The following is a 16010-nucleotide window of genomic DNA, read 5'->3' on the forward strand; positions in this document are numbered from 1 at the left end:
CGGTTTTACGAGGAACCTGAATCACCCGCGAGCTCTGCCAAGGAAAAGGCGTGCAGGGGATGAGCGCCGCGGAGCTGCGGGGGGCCGGCCCCGGGGAGGGGGGCCCCGGCCGCTGCGTCGTGCAACGGGGGTCAACGTTGGGACTGGTCTCGGTGGTGGGCGATGACAGGACAAGGAGCAATGGGCTCCAGTTGTAGCAAGGGAGGGTTAGATTAGATATTAGGAAAAACTTTCTCGCTGGCAGTAAAACACAGGCTCCCCAGGGAGGTGGGGGAGTGCCCATCCTTGGAGGTTTTGAAGACCCGGGTGGGCAGCGCCTTGGCTGGGATGATGTAGCTGGGGCTGGCCCGGCTTGGAGCAGGGGGTTGGACTGGATGTGTCCCCCTGAGGTCCCTTCAACCCCCATTGTCTGTGATTTTACATTATGTAAGAGGCAGCATTGACCTGATGCAGCCACGTCCCCGCTGCCCTGTAAGGAGGCTGCTGGCTGGCGTGGTTAGAGGCGTGCAGAGCACCCCGGGTGAAGAAGTATTGCCACGGATTCTTCCAGCCATCATCTCCCCCTTTTCTGCTACGTGTCAGGGGGGTTTTCAGCCCCGCATCAAGGGGCTGGGTGCTGGCTGCAGCCCAAACTGGGGATGGGACTGGGCTGGGACCAAACCCGGAGGGTCCTGGCTGGAGCGTCTTGCCCCTCCACTCAGGCTCGGCCCGATGCCAGATCTGGGGTGAGGAAGGAATTGTACTCCGTGGTCAGCCTGGGGGGGTTTGCCTTCCTCTGTAGCAGGGGCACAGCCTCAGCCTCAGCCCGGGCTCTCTGGAGCATCTATTAACAATCTTTTACGGTAGCGGGATGTTGGCCGCAGCCCCCCTGGGGCAGGGTCGGGTGCGACGTCTGGGCTGACAGTCGTTTTGCTAAGATGATGGGCTTATCTGGGCTGGTTTGCACAGGGCTGATCCTGCCTCAGGCAGGGGTTGGACTGGATATGACCCCCCGCAAGCCCCATTGCTTAGGATTTCTATGACCCCTGCCCTCTCTCCTATACCCACCCCCAGGCAAGGTTTGCCCCAACCCTACAGCAGGCGCACAGGCCCACAAACATGTCCTGCTCCCCCGGCGAGACCCTCTGGGCTTTGCCCTGTCTCCGCGAAGCCCCCCAGCAGGGCAGGCCTTGCGTTCCCATGCAGCTTGTGCAGACGCTTGGACATTTCCTCTCCCTGCTCCAGACTTTTGTCCCTGATATTTTCCTAATGAAGCCACCAGCTGCAGCAGCCCCGTGCGGTATCAGCCAATTAGCGACCTGCAGATTTCCTGTCCTTGTGGCTCGTTACATGGCTGGAGGCAGCTGGCAGCATCATCCCAAAGACCCGCCAAAGGCCTCAGGATTTTCCATCCTCCCACCGCCCCCAGGCGCCAGGGGCGATGGCGGGGCCTCCTCCCTGTCGGCGGCTGCGCTGGGTCCCAGCCCTCCTGGGGGTGGGTTGCAATGGTGGCATTTGGTCACCCCATTGCTTGCTTCCCTTCCTGACAGTGTAGCAATGCAGGGGCCGCCGGGGGTCACGTCCAGCCCCCTGCTCCAGGCAGCATCAGTCCAGCCCCTTGGTGGGCAGAGCCCCCCAACCGCTGCCTCTACTTCCCCTTTGCTCTTCAGCCCCAGCGCAGCTCACGCCGGCTCCCCACGTCTGCCCGTGGCCCCGTGGCCCCCTCCCCTTGCCTGTGGCCTGGGACCGTACAGCCCGACCCCCACGGTAGCAGTGTCTAGCATCTCATGCTCGCAGCTGTGACCGCTCGCTGCACGTGGGCGCAGCCTGTCCCGAAGAGGCGTGAGGGTCCCACAGCGCCAGGAGCGACTGCACCCCGCGTGCCAGAGCTGAAGGCGGGGTCGTTTCGTGCCCCCCCAACCCCTGCGGCTCACGCCTGGTCCCGGGTTGCTTTCTCCTCTGCGCGGCGCCAGCCCTGCCATCCTTCCTGCGCGCTGCCAGGTCTCCCGTAGGACAGTGGTTTTTGCTGCGGGGGCGCTCACGGCATCTCCGTGACCTCTCCGTGAAGCTCACGCCCATGAAACCTGTGGGGAACGAGGCTCAGGGGTCTGCCTGCATCCCAGCTCCCCGGCGGCTCCTTCAATGGGCGGCAGCAGGTGCCCCTGCCACCGCGCAGGATGCCGTGCACCCCCAGCCTCCTCCCCACCCCAGAAGCAGCTGCATGGCAGCGCTGGGGGAAGGGATCCCTTGGGGATAAAAGGCTGTGTGCAGGGACTAGCCCCAGCGCCAAAGCTTTGCTACAGTGGCTGGTGCGATTATTATTATAACCTCTGCAGGGTCTAGGACCCCCCACCAGCGAGCACGGGGCTCGGTGCTGGCCGGCCGCAGGCAGGTGGGGCAGATCCAAGGGAGGGAGAAGACTCTCGTGGGTGGGTGCTGGGCCGCTGGATGCGAGAGACGTGTTATTTCCAGAGGCAGCGCGGCGGGGCTGGGTCCAGCTGCGGTGGCTTTGGCCAGGGCTGCTGGCTCCAGCGGCTGTCGCAGCCTCTCCCTGCCGTGACACAGCCCAGGGTGACGGCTTTGGGCTGTGGGTTTCTTCCTGCTGTTTCGGAAGGAATGAGGTCACCTGCCAGGCCCGGCAGCCTGGGGCGAAAGGCCCTGCCCGCGCTGTGGGGGGGTCCCCTCTCCCTGCTGCCTCGCAGCTCTGCCCAGGGAGCCGAGCGGGCTCGTTCGGCCTCTGGCGCGGGCCCCGCAGGCCACGGTGGACCCATGTAGGCAACAGAGCGAAGCTGGGGGCCCCGCACTCCTACGCGTGCGTGTCCCTGTTGTGTCGCCTGGCCGTGCAGGCCGCCCTCCTTAGCGCCAAGCTGAGCTGCTCCGTCAGGGTGCGGGGCCCCTCGGCGAGCTCCGCGGCCCCCGGCTATGCAGCGCGGTTTGTCCGGCCGGCCCGAGCGCCTCCGAGCTCTGACTGCGTGTGAGGTGAGACAGGCAGCGGCAGGCCCGCACGCAGCCAGGGCGCGCTCACAGGACAGCAGGGCTGGAAGGGTCTCGGGAGGTCACAGCTAGTCCGGCCCCTGACTAACCCAGCCCAGCCGCGCGTCTGTCCCGCCTGCTCTTGAACACTTCTCCGGATGCAGACGCCCCCACCTCCCTAGGTGCCTGCCTATTTCAGTGCGCGACCCTCCCTCCGAGCCAAGCACTTCTTCCTCAGCTGCAGCCTCAGTCTCCCCTGCTGCAGCTTGAGGCCATTGCGCCCAGTCCTGTCCCCTACAGCCATGGAGAAAAGCCCATCTCCATCCTCTCTCATTGCCCTTAAGGGGTTTGCAGACCATTACCAAATCTCCCCTTCTCTTCTCCAGATGCGGTCCCCCTGGCTCTTCCAGCTGCTCCTCCTCAGTCCCATCTCCCAGGGCCCTCAACATGTTTGTTGCTCCGCGCTGGGCTCTTTCCAAACTGCCACGTCGGAGCCACCGCGCAATTTGGGCAAAGCATGGGCCCCTGGCTGGCGGTGGTGGTGGCGTGGGGCAGGACCTAGACTCTGTGCCAGGGACACCAGTGACATCCAAAGCACTGCCCGGCTCGTCTTGGCAGTGTTTGGCCTAGGGCTTGCCTTGCTGTGAATGATGCAGGCGGGCCGCTGTCTGCAGCCCGGGGCTAGGGGGTGGCTCTGGCCTTTGCTGGGAACCCACCCCCAGGCTGCGCTAGGAGTGGAGGGCTCGAGGCAGGCAGGGTTTCCAGCCCATCCCAGCTGGCCGGCCCGTGGGCTTCAACGTTGGTAGGCAGGAGCCTGAGGCAGCTCCGGGGCTTTGGGCTGTCACCAGTTTCCCTCCCTGGTCCTCTCGCCCTGCTGTGAGCCTGCGCTGGCTGCTTCTGGGCCTGGGCACCGGGGCTGCTCTGCCATCAGCACTAACCCCAGCACCGTTGGCTCTGCCCGTCTGGTTAATTCAGCATCTAGCACAGCTTGGATGTGCCCCATGGGCACAGGGCTGCATGGGCTGGGAGGGCTATGGCTGGGCTGGGAGGGGGCCCGGGAAGCATCTGGGGGCTTCCCTTTCTTTTGAACTTCTCCCCTGGTTTGTGGGGCACAGAGACCACGTTGCCCGATGAACAGCTCAGGGAGTTCCTGGCAGGGGCGCCCAGGGGAGGAGAAGGCCTCTCCTCCTTTTGGATGCTGGGAGCAGGGGCTAGCTTAGGTGACCTCTGCTTTTCTTAGGATGTTTGGCTGGGCAGAACAACAGGCCTGAGCCCAGGAAGGGGCCAACGCTGCTCTTGGCACCAGCCAATGCCCCCTGAGCTGTAAGCCCTGGTGCTCGGGGCTGCATGAACGCAACAAGCTTGCAACGTGGGGGATACAGCCCAGATTCAGAGCAGGGCAGATCACGCCAGTGCAGCCCTAGGCCTGGGCAGTGTAACCAGCATGCCCTCAAGCCAGTGCTGAACGAGGCACAGGGGGCAATACCACGCTCTGGTGCCCATCTCCCCCCCGACGGTGCACAGTCTCGGATGCCGCCGAGCTAGCAGGGGAAAAGCGAGCTGGGGCTGGGTTCAGCAGATGGCAAGTGCATTTCAGCCCGCCGCCCCAGAAGTCTCCCAGCCTGGGACCTCAGGTGTGTTGGACAAAGGGGGCAAAACTGCTGAGCCGGGGAACGGGCTTTCCCTGCAGCAGGGCATGGCTGTGACCAGAGTGGCCCTGGGGCTTGGGACAACAGCCAGGCACCTGGGTGATCTGGACCCATGCCCTGCCGTAGGAGCAGGGGAGGAGGGTACGGTGGCAATGCATGGGCACTTCTATTGGGTGCAGCGAGCTGAGGGCAGGGGCGTCTATGCTGTGCAAGGAAGCGAGGGGGAAAAGGGACCTGTGAGGCGCAGGGAGAGAAGGTAAAGAAGCCAGCTTGAGCATCCTCTTGCAGGGGCTCCCTTAGCACACTGGATCCTGCCATGCACGCACCTTGTACACAGGGGCCTTGACCACAATCACACAATTAGGCCCAAGTCTGTGCCCCCGTTACCACTTCCCTGCCGGGGCTGAGTTTTCCTGGAGCATTCAGTCAAGACAGTGCACGCCACGGCATCGAGAAAATATGTTTTTAATTCAGCAAGACAGACAAGTATTCTGGAGTCATGGAGCAATGCTGTACATGGATCTGCCTCTGTAGGCCGGAAACCAAAACACAGCCAATACAAGCGACCGAAAGACTGGATGCACTGTACCTTGGAACAATACTGCAGCATGACACCGACAAGCCAAAAAGAAGAGCTCGGGAGAGAACGGTGGAGAGAAATACTGGGCATACTTGTCAACAGGTGTATTCGATCTCACGCTCTCCTCCCACCAGCCGTGTGGGGGCTGATCCCCATTATGCTGCTGCAGGCCACACTGTGTTACACCAGCGCAAAGGGAAGCAGGTTCCAGCAGCTCTGTAAATCCCATGTATTTACTTGGGGAAGAAACTACCTGTTCTTTTGCCCCACCTCCCTGGGTACTTTTGGCAAAGATGCTGATTAAGCCATCCAAACCTCTTCCCCAAAGACAAATGGACCATTTGAAAATGCTTGGCCCCCCAGATGTGGGGTTCCTGAGGCCCCGTGCATAAGATGGGGGGCAATTTACCGCCAAGTGGAAGCATCTCCAAAACAATGAAGATGAGCAGTAAAGTGTGAGCCCCAGAGCTTGTGGCGCTGGCAGCAGCGAGTCTGCGCAGCAACAGTGATGGCTGCAGCTCGATGGCAGAGGGATGCAGTCCAACCGGTGCCAGGAGACTCGCTGACACAATATCCGTTAACCCCTAAGACCCAATTCTCCTGCCTGCTCTTGGTTTCGGTAGAAGCAAACTCCCTGCATTTCGCTTACACCAATGAAAACCAGGAGTGCAGCTCATTATGGTGAGCAGAACTGGGGTGAGACCCTAGGGACTAAGGGACTTGGAACTACTGCTTTTGAACCACTGGTGTCTCTTGAACCCAGCGGGTGCATCTACACATTCATTAATGCGCCTTAGTTACTGCCCATTTACTGTGGTACTTGCTTAATAAAGTACTAACTAAATGTGCATTAGTTACTGCGCAGTAGTGCTGGCAGAGTTTTGTGATGTGTACTGCACATTAGCCTAATAACAGAGCTGCTCGGTTTTTAACTGCTATGCTACTGCATAGTTATTAGGCTAATGCGCAGTAAGTGTCTCATGTAGATGCCCCCAGCGTGACACGCTCCAGTCTTTCTCTCTCAAAGCCTATGTCAAATCACTGGATTTGGTTTCCTTCACACTGTTAGTGAAAATGCATCGGCCACCCCCGGCTCCAGGCACGGAGTAAAGTAACCATAACTGGAGACAAGAATGGTTAAAAGTCGCCTGACTCATTTCACTTGTGCAGTGCTCTGGATACAGTCTTACCTCTGATCTAAATACCTGAAGTGATTTAAAAAAAAAAAAAAAAAGGAATTGCTCGTTACCTTTGGTCTCCAGAACGCCTTCGCACTGCTCTGGCAACGTGGAATTGTTCCAAGGTTTCGACAGAACTGGAGATCCAGCTCGAGAACGTGCCAACGTCCGTGGAGGTTTGTGCAAGGGCCTCTTGCCCAGCCAGGCCTCACCAGTCCTGTCCTAGGTGCAGGCATGAAGCTCATGGAAGAGCAAGGGACCGAGTCCCAGAGGAAAATATAATTGCTTGTGCTTCTGGAGACCTAATGCTACTTTGGCAACAAGTAAAAAAATCCAGGAGACCTCTAGTCTCGAACTGAGCCTTAAAAATAAATTCCCTTTCATTGCCTCAGTCAGGAGAGACAAACAGAGCTAACACCACAACATACCAACTAGGCTGTATTTCTGAATTTATTAGAAACAGCTGTCAGTACATCCTTCTAAAACAGTTACATGTTAATGTGCTTTATTGGAATTTTTTATTGCATTTTTTTTTTGATCTAGAGCAAGTAGGCCCAGGATGTTTAGTGTCTGGGATTTAAAAGCCCAACCATCTACTAAAAAAATACAGCAAAATCGTAACACATCTGGTGACAAGTACAGCGTTGCATTACTGATCTAGAAACTACAGTATGACTTGTCTGAAAACACTAACATACAACTGGTTTCTTTATGAAGCAGTTTGTTTCTTTTTAAAAGTTAAACTACATGAATTCCTTTAATTTTTTTTGACTACACCGTAAACGACAGAAGAACAGGTTTTACACAAATAACAACAAGAGTACCAAAGTTACATGCTGGAATTCATATGGAAAAAACCCAACGGCTTCTTGAGAAGCAGGTTCTAAACAGATGCAGTATCCCTTAAAGAAAAAAAGAAAAAAGAAAAAATGCAACACAACTGCAAAGGGCGTCAAGGAGTGTGCTGTCATCTCAGCCCTCTGTACAAGTCCAAACATCCACCCATCCCTTCGACTGGCCCACACGTGTACACAAAGAGTCCATTCACGACGCGATGCACACACTTCCCATCCTTTGCACATTAGCTCTAGATAGGATTATCATTAGGTTCACTTAAAACGTGCAAAAATTACCGCATCTTGAAGGAAAATGGGATTATTTTTCTTTTAAAAAAAAACCCTTTGCTTTGAACAAATGTCAATGCATCATCCCAGAGTAAAGAATTATCAACAAAACCAGTCCAACGAAAGAAATCATAACCTAGAATCTCAAAAAGCATTAATCAAGATGGCCGTGATAAACCCAACTTTGTCTAAATTTATGTGTAAAACGTGCAAATAGTGAACTTTGTTTCACTTAAGGGACAATGCCACTTATGGCTAATGCATATCCATGTGTAAGTGAAGATATTTTACATAAATCTATATACATACAGTACACACACACGCGCACACACACAGATATGATGCAGACCATTACAATCCCACGGTGCTGTAAACTGCCAGATATACAAAATCAAGAGGTTTAATCAAAGGGATTCTCACTTGATGTACAAGTCACTCACCCCCCAAAATTCAATACTTGTTGCACATGAATGAACTATCCCAGGGCTAAGCTTGCAGCTGGCATGAAGGGGTTTGCAGCTCCACTGAAGTTAATAGACTTAAGCCAGGGACAAATTTGGTCCTGGGACAGTACCATGTCAGTACCATGTCATCTTTGCCTTTTGACACCACCACTTTTCTAAACGACTGAGCCCACTGTATGACCACTGCAGAACTCAGCAAGCCCGTGGTTAATACTGGAGGTGCTGAGTGTGTAGGGGGAAAAAAAAGTGTTACTCTCAGTTGTTAAAGCCCATATACTGAAAGCCACACGAATTAGCAGAGTCGGAACAACAAAGCAAAATAAATTACATGACTTCAAATGAAAGCCACTTTTGTCTAATACTGATGATTGGGAGAAGCTACTGATTGGCTGAGCTGCCTCCCTTCGTTTGCTGTAGTGTTCCAAGCACATAAAGGCAAATTTTAATCCAGGTATGTCTGCATTAGACATAAAATGGGGGTGGGTTATCTGCCAGAAGTGATCAAAAAAGGGAGATCTGCATTAGATGTATGGAGCCAGCCTGAAGACTCGCATTTTAAGCTCTGCCCTCTTCTAGAAGAATTTGCAATCTATAAACCTCCCGCTAGAACAAAGGGGAGGGACTATGAAGGGGGCTCAGGGATTTCCCCCTTCCATGGAAACAATTCCTGCCTGCAGAATGTTGGAGTTACCAAAGTTTGAGAGACTTTTCTACACCGCTGTCAAAACACGCTCCCAACACACACAAACAGGACTGGTTACTATATAGGCCGGTAGCTTAGTTTACTCTTCCTGCCTGCACAAGCTGAGCCAAAGGAAACAAGCGGGTCAGCAGTGTGAGTTTCCTTCAAATACAAAAAGGAGATCTCTATAAAAATAGCTGAATTAAGTCCCCGAGGACTTCCAGCAGGATTCTGATTCTCTCTCTACAAACATGCACATTGATTTTAAAAAAAGAAAGGTATAGCCAGTTATTCTAATGCTGCCTAGGCAAATGTCAAGAACAGGTCCACTTTGCAATCAGATTTTCCCTTTGTGAAGACGGATGGGAGTCCTGTTCAAGAGAACTGTCTGCTCCTTGATCAAGCTACAATCAGAAGATGCTAAACCTGGATTTTCAAACATATTTTCTCACTTGCATAAGCCTTTGTAAATGTTACCTAATTTTACCATTCAGAGTAAATATTGGCACAAATCTTTGTTCTTCAGGAATATACTGTGGCTTTGCTGTTCACAAAACAGACATTAGTGATTTAAATTACCAACGACAGATGAAAACTAACAAAAGCAAGCAGGACTTTACGACATAAAGGGTGCATCTATATGTGAAAGGCTACTGCACAATAACCAAAAATTACTGCACAGTAACTATGGCAACTTACACCTAGTAGGTGCTGTGCAGTAAGGTACATGTAGACACCTTACTGCACAGTAACCCTGTGTGTAGATTGACTTGGGGGTAACATTATTAGTCCCAAGTCAGTCCACACAGCGTTACTGCACTGTAATGCCTGCACTTGTAGACGCTGGTGTAAAACCCACTTACTGCGCAGTAAACGCATGTGTAGACACACCCGATTTAAACAACACTCCAAACCCAAACTTACCAGCCTACTTGGTTAAAACTGCATTTGGAACCTGTCTCGCAAACCTTACCTCCCACCACAAAGTACCTGTTTTATATCTGCAAAATGCAGCGCGCGCACACACACACACAACTTGCTCACATGGCAGAGTTTTATTCCCTGTTAGTGTAAAGAAGAAAAAAAAATAAAACCTAGACAGACATTCACACAACAGAAAAGATTGTTCAAGTACCAAATAAGGGGCTTTTCCAAACTTGTCAAAATGTGACACTCCTTTAGCAATTCTGCTGTTTTAAAACAGCCATAGCATTCAGTTATGGATGCATTATGATCCAGGTTTGCACAGTGAGCAAGTGTTAGGGCAACCAAGATTCCCACCCCCCCTAGCTCTTAAAACAGCAAAGTGCCAACATTCATTTCCACAGTGCCCATTATGGCTACTTGGCCTGGACAAGGCTGAGATTTGCTTTGACTTCTGTTCTTTTGAAACGTGAGTACAAATTGGAATTTGGATTTCATAAGGTGGGCAGGCAGGATTCTCCTTTCACATGGAGTTTTCCACCAAAGGAATCTCTTGCTTACACTGGTATATGTGAGAAAAAACTAGATCCATTGCACGTGGAGTAGACTTTGCTCTTTTAGTCATATTTGGAAGGGTGTGTGCATGTGCGCGCACATGTGAAAGGGGCATTGGATTTTGATATGGAGAGGAGGGTGGTACTAGCTAAGAACTCAGACCAAGAGGTGCAGAGCAGTTACCACAACCCTACTTCCAAACATAGGATATTTTCAGACTATTTATCCTCTATTTAACTAGAAAATAAACCATCATGAAGCACTGGTGCAGCAAGCCATCTCTCTGCAGTCATCCATTGCTCCTCTGTGCCCTTCATTGTACTTGCCTCTCAGTCTGCAACTGATTAGCATGACAGACACCCATAGGGGCTCATTAAAATTGTGATTATTAAAAAGGTGTAAGGGGAGATTTGGAAGTTTATAAACTTTAGCAACGGGTAATTCCTGGCTGACGTACTGTGCGTAACGGGCACAATGGGAACTGTGGAAGTAGATCTTGTTTCCCATTCATGAGAAAGCAAAATACTGAATCACCCCATGATCCCTGCAAATGTAGTTCAAAACAGATAAGAAACTGTGCATATTTGAAAGTTTCAACATTATTTTCCCCATTTAACACTGTGCAAAAAAGGTTTATTCAAATCTACATACATTTAATACAACGTGGGTCAGTGAGATTGGTACTAGTCCAGATGCAGTCAGGAAAGAGATGACTGCTCCAGTAAACTGAATACACTGTCCTCCCCCACATCTTCTGACCCTTGAAACCAGAACGTTTCAGCACTCTATGCATACACAGTATCACATGCTGTTGGTTTAGAAGAGTTTTCTTCCTTTGTTTTATCTTCATATCATCTCTTATGCATTTGTTTTAGGCCTGCAAACAGCTGGTTTTAGTATTGGGGCCTAATCTTGCACCTGACAGGCCCAATTCAGTTTTCTAGGTCCTGGAGTTAAAAATGGTGACTGGGAGTAGTGGCATAAAACCCACTCTGAATTAAAGAATCAGGCCAACCAAAAACAAGTGGAAATGGGGACAAGACCCTGAATGGATTATACCTGTTACATATTTCGGTCAGCTTTGAGACCCATTTTTCTCCTGCCATGAGTGCAAAAATTGATGCAATAGTAGGTGTGCAATGGCATGTGAGTACAAAAGTGGGTCAACACACTAGCAGCTGTGTCTTATGTGCCTAAATCAAGTGCATAAAGACATACTGGCAAAACAGGAGCTCTCAGGGATGGAAAGGGCAAGCAAGGGACTTCTAGGTAGAATTTGAACGTGGTCCTAATCTGAAAGTTAGGGGAAAGTAATAGGAAATGCTTCTTGATGGCTTTTAGCTTTCTATTACATATTGCTCACAGCAACGCAGCACCTGGGATTAGGGAAGAGGTGCGAACTAGGAGGGGGACAGGTTCTGAATTCAGCCACACCACTATAAAGCCAAAGTAACATAGAAGCCAATGGAATTCCTCTGTATTTATGCTGGCATAACCAAACACAAGATCTAGTCTAAAATGTCACAAAAAATGAAGGCAACTAGGGATACTTCTGACACAGCTCCATTCCCCGCCTCCCCGGTACAGCTACCATTGGTGCTATGGGCCTGCAAATCATGGCGTGGTTTAAAAAACCTGACCTTTCTCAGGTTAAAACAATATAATTGCTATGGTGCTCACAGTTCCTACAGCAAGATACTTAACAGTCAGGTTGCCCTTTCAGCCTAACTCTTTTCTCTTGCGAGTGAAAAATCAGGGATAAACTTCCCATGGACTTCAATGGAGTCACCATTGTAAGCAAGAGAAGAACTCTGACACAGAGGTAGATTTTTTCTAAGGCAAAGAGAGCCATTAAGTGCCCAACAGCCACTGACTTTTCATTTGGAGTTAGACACCCAACTACAAAGTATACGTCTGACAAACCTTCCTCATCATGAATTTGGATTAGCGTCAACATGGGAAGGCATGTTAGATGTAGAGAGGAGTTGCCAGAGTAGAACATACAAATTACTCAAGAGATGCAGTTTCTTCTTAAAGAAGAATTTCTGTTCCTGATACTACAATTGGAAATGTGATTCTGGCTTTTCACTGAATGCAGCTCAGCAGCCACATGGATGCAAAATAGGAAGGAAACTGGAGTCTTGCATTTGTCTTGCTCTTCTCACACAGCGATCTGATCTATATGCTTCAGTCTGTGGGGCTTTTTCAGCTGGACAATTCTTCATCTGAAGATCACATTCTAACTGGGTAACCAGCACCTGGATGTACCCAGGGGCATAAATAGTGCAAAATAAAGTGTTTCTTGGACTCACCAAGCAACCTAGATTGCCCTTCTTGCTAGCATTTCAGTGCTCAAGACTTGTCACTTCCCTGCTCAGGAATTATTAATTTTCTGCTTAATAATACTAACTTATAGTGCCTTTGACTGGTAATTTCACAATGTAAACATTAATTAAGCCTCCACATGCTTGGCATTATTCCCCAGGGCTTATAAAAAGAGTCTAGGCTCAAACAGGAAGCCAGTAGCAAGATCAGAACAGACCAGGGAGTGCCAACTTGCAGCCTAGTGTTTGAGTGATTAGACTGTCTCCCTTCCTGTAGAATGGGCACATATCAGAATGTACCACTGTCAATGAAGGAAGCAAGATTAAATTCTTTCGCTACACACTGAATAACTACTTTGCCAGGTCTGCCTTGATGCCAAACAAGGAAAAAAAAAAATGTGGCAGAAATGGCTAATTTAGAGACCAATGAGGAACAAACAATCAATAGCCAAGGAAACAATTATTTTCTTTTCAAGTGAAACTGTTCCTTGGATTTAACTCGTTAGGAATTGCTACACCTGACAAAAACATGGCTACTTAGTCCCATACTGCTACAGGTAAACTAATGCTGGCAAGTGCCTAGAAGTCTGTTAGCAGTGGATTGATTTCCAGAACTGGCATCACTGGATGAGTTGGTGTTGAGGTTAGTGTTTTGTCAGCTGGGCAACATTAATTATGGCTACAAGAAGAGGAATTAAGTTCAGCACCTGTAACATCTTGCATAACCTTGACTTCAGTGGAATGACAGAGCAGAATCTGGTTTATTTATGACTACCAATTCAAATGGGAACTCTAGTTATGAACAGGAGCAAGTTGGAGGACTATGACTCAGGTAATTATTTGGTATAACAAGCCATCCAGAAGCATTGCATTGCATCTTTTCTTTACACTTACATTTAAAATGTACAAGGGTTTCAAACAGAGTAGTTAAATGTTCAGCAACAACTCAAAATAAGAGTGCCAGCTTCATTCTGGTTTACATTCTGAAGCATATTATCTTAAAAATTGGGAAGAGGAGAGTGCTTTCAGGGATGTGAAGAGAGGAGGGAAGGGAAGGGGGAGCTATTACATCAAATCAGACAGATTAGTGTTTTCATAACCACGCAAGAAGTTTTAGCTTTTCCTTTTATTTGTTTCAAGTTTTGGTGTAAAAAGTATGTGCGGATGCTAACGCAAACTTTCCCCAGAAGTGCTCAATCCAGCAACAAGTAGTTTTGGTGGGTTCAATTTGGTTATGTTTCCTTTAAGTGAAGACCTGTAGTGCCATTGAAACCAAAACTTTGTTACTGTTGGTAAAAAATAAAGCAACTTTTCTTTATAAGGATTTTCCCCCCATTTAAATAAAAACCTGAAGCTTTCCCATAATTCCTTTGGTCTTCTCTCACCAAATTCCATGCTACCTCAAGACAAGCCCTCTTTTGGAAGTTCGGCTGAATCGCAGTGAAGCTGTTCATGTAGCAGAGAACATTGCTGTTGTAGAGTTTCCCCCTAGTTCCTTGAAGTTTAAGACTGAAAGACTGTACTGATGCCTCTACAGAGGCGCCCACATTATCTCTACAAGAACGAGAAAACAAAATCCCAATTAAAAGTTCTGCTGAAGGTGCCTGGCAAAAAATCCTCTCCATAAAATGATGTTTTGCTTCCAGTTTCTTTTTTTGTATGAATGTTGAGTTTATTCCCCTCCCACAAAGGAAACAAAAAAGGATCAGTGTAAAAGCACAGCTGAGCTTTAGGTAGCACCAGGACACCTACACCCAAGTTGTCGTCTTGTCGCTGCTAGGCCTCTTTGATTCACATTCACAGAATCACTTCTTGTGCAAAACAAGCAGTCTAAGGAGAAAGAATGCCCTCCAAGTTCTAATAAAAACTGTAGAAAAAAATCCAAGATAGCCAACACTTTTCTCCTCCCTGCAATTTATCTGCAAAGGGAGGAGGGCATCTGTGCGTAGACAGGATAGGCAAGCCTGACATTTAAGGAATCATTGTGTTGGACAAGGGATGTCTGCTGGTAATGAAGGACTAATTCCTTAAGTGTGCTGTACAGGTTATATGGTTCTGCAAACCCATAACCCCTTGGAGTGCTGTAGATCACACAGTGTTTAACTTCGCCATCAGCTCTGTAAGGAAAGAAACGACAGTTTAAACAAGCAGGAACAAACCCGAGAGCAACACAAACTAAACATTAAGAGGTAACAAGTCCAGCATGGATACTTTACAACCAAAACAAAGAAGCCTGGTAGAGAAGAGGAATACGGCCACCGCAGCAAAGAACCCGTGAAGGAGGGATGCTTCCAGAGATGGTGGCTAGGCACTCTTACAGTGTGCCACAATGGAAAGAAACTAGTCATGGGACAGCTCCTTCCTGCCATCCCAGTGCCCACTGTTTGGTCCTGCAGCTAAAAAAGGGTCAGCATTCACTGGCTGCTGGCTTTCAGCAAGCCTGACTAGAACTTCACTTACTCTTCCCAGTGGCCTTTCCTTAGAGATTAGTGGAGTGGTTCTCAAAAAAAAAAAAAAACAAAAAAAAAAACAGCTATATAAGTCATCTCTTTTGCAATTCAAACACTAGACATGTGACAGTCATCTCTTCTAGACAGCTCCCACTCCTCTAGGGACATGTAGCCTGCTCTAGCTCTAGAAGCCTCCAAAAACAAAGCTTGCTGTAGATCTGTACTTCAGAAGCCACAAAAGAGAAATGACCGAGTGTGCAGATGCTGAGGTCTGGGTATGTATGTCCATGGATAAAAGGATTCCTCTACAGAATTTCTAAAAGGTACCTCCATAGCACAGAGGCATAATTTGACTCATTACTAAATAAAGGAAGGTAGGGGGAAAAAAGACAAAAAGGAAAACCATAAAGAAGCAGGAAATGGTGTTATGGGCTTGAAGAAAGCCTCAGAACATGAAAGCCACTCCTTTTGCTGTAAACTGCAAGACACTTATTCAAGCAACAATTCAGTTCGACAAGCCCAGTGAACTAAACCAACAAGATCTCTTGGGCAGTTGTTTGTTAAATGAGGTTTTCAGGGGTTTCCATCAAGTGCACTGTGGGTGGGCAGCAGAACTAGGGAGTAAGTACTCTTGGGACTTTCACATGACAAGGGCTCCTGCTGCACCAGGTCTCGATGTTCCAAGACCACCCAAACGCCCCTCCTGAAGTGTCAGTTAAACCAGACTAAAGTTGCACTAATCTTACATTAAAACAAGTGAGAAGGAGAGTCAAACCCAGAATAAAACATGAATGCTCAGAACACCCATTTCTCACAAATGATAGTTTTCCTTAAAAAGTGCCACCATGAATTTAAAGTATAGTAGAAATGTGGATCTGGAGTTTGACACATCTGCAGGTCTCAAAACAATAATCAGAGCATTTCAGCTCAGCTTCTGCTAGCCTTCTTCTTTGGAAGAGCATGGGAAAAATTTAGCCCCCACTGCCCTCCTTAAACGATACATTATTATGGAACTTCAATATGTAATGCTGCAAGACTGCAGCTTGGTAATTTTATGATTGAAGTTATAGACCCATAGGGTTGGAAGAGACCTCAAAGGTTACCTACTTCAAGTCTAAAGGTGGCAAG

General features: G+C 49.2%; 1 protein-coding gene across 4 annotated transcripts in view; it reads right to left on the reverse strand.

Moving 5' to 3' along the window:
* Positions 1-6791: 6791 nt before the first annotated feature.
* PIK3R3 (phosphoinositide-3-kinase regulatory subunit 3) overlaps positions 6792-16010 on the reverse strand; it is a 129896-nt gene continuing 120677 nt past the window's right edge. For all 4 annotated transcript variants that reach the window (XM_090050402.1, XM_090050403.1, XM_090050404.1 and 1 more), the window contains one exon: positions 6792-14549. In XM_090050402.1, the coding sequence (XP_089906528.1) occupies positions 14348-14549 (202 nt within the window). In that variant the 3' untranslated portion in view covers positions 6792-14347. The remainder of the gene's footprint in view (positions 14550-16010) is intronic.

Source organism: Crocodylus siamensis, chromosome 5, assembly GCF_052110815.1.
Source record: "Crocodylus siamensis isolate JL-2025a chromosome 5, ASM5211081v1, whole genome shotgun sequence".
Lineage (NCBI taxonomy): Eukaryota > Metazoa > Chordata > Crocodylia > Crocodylidae > Crocodylus > Crocodylus siamensis.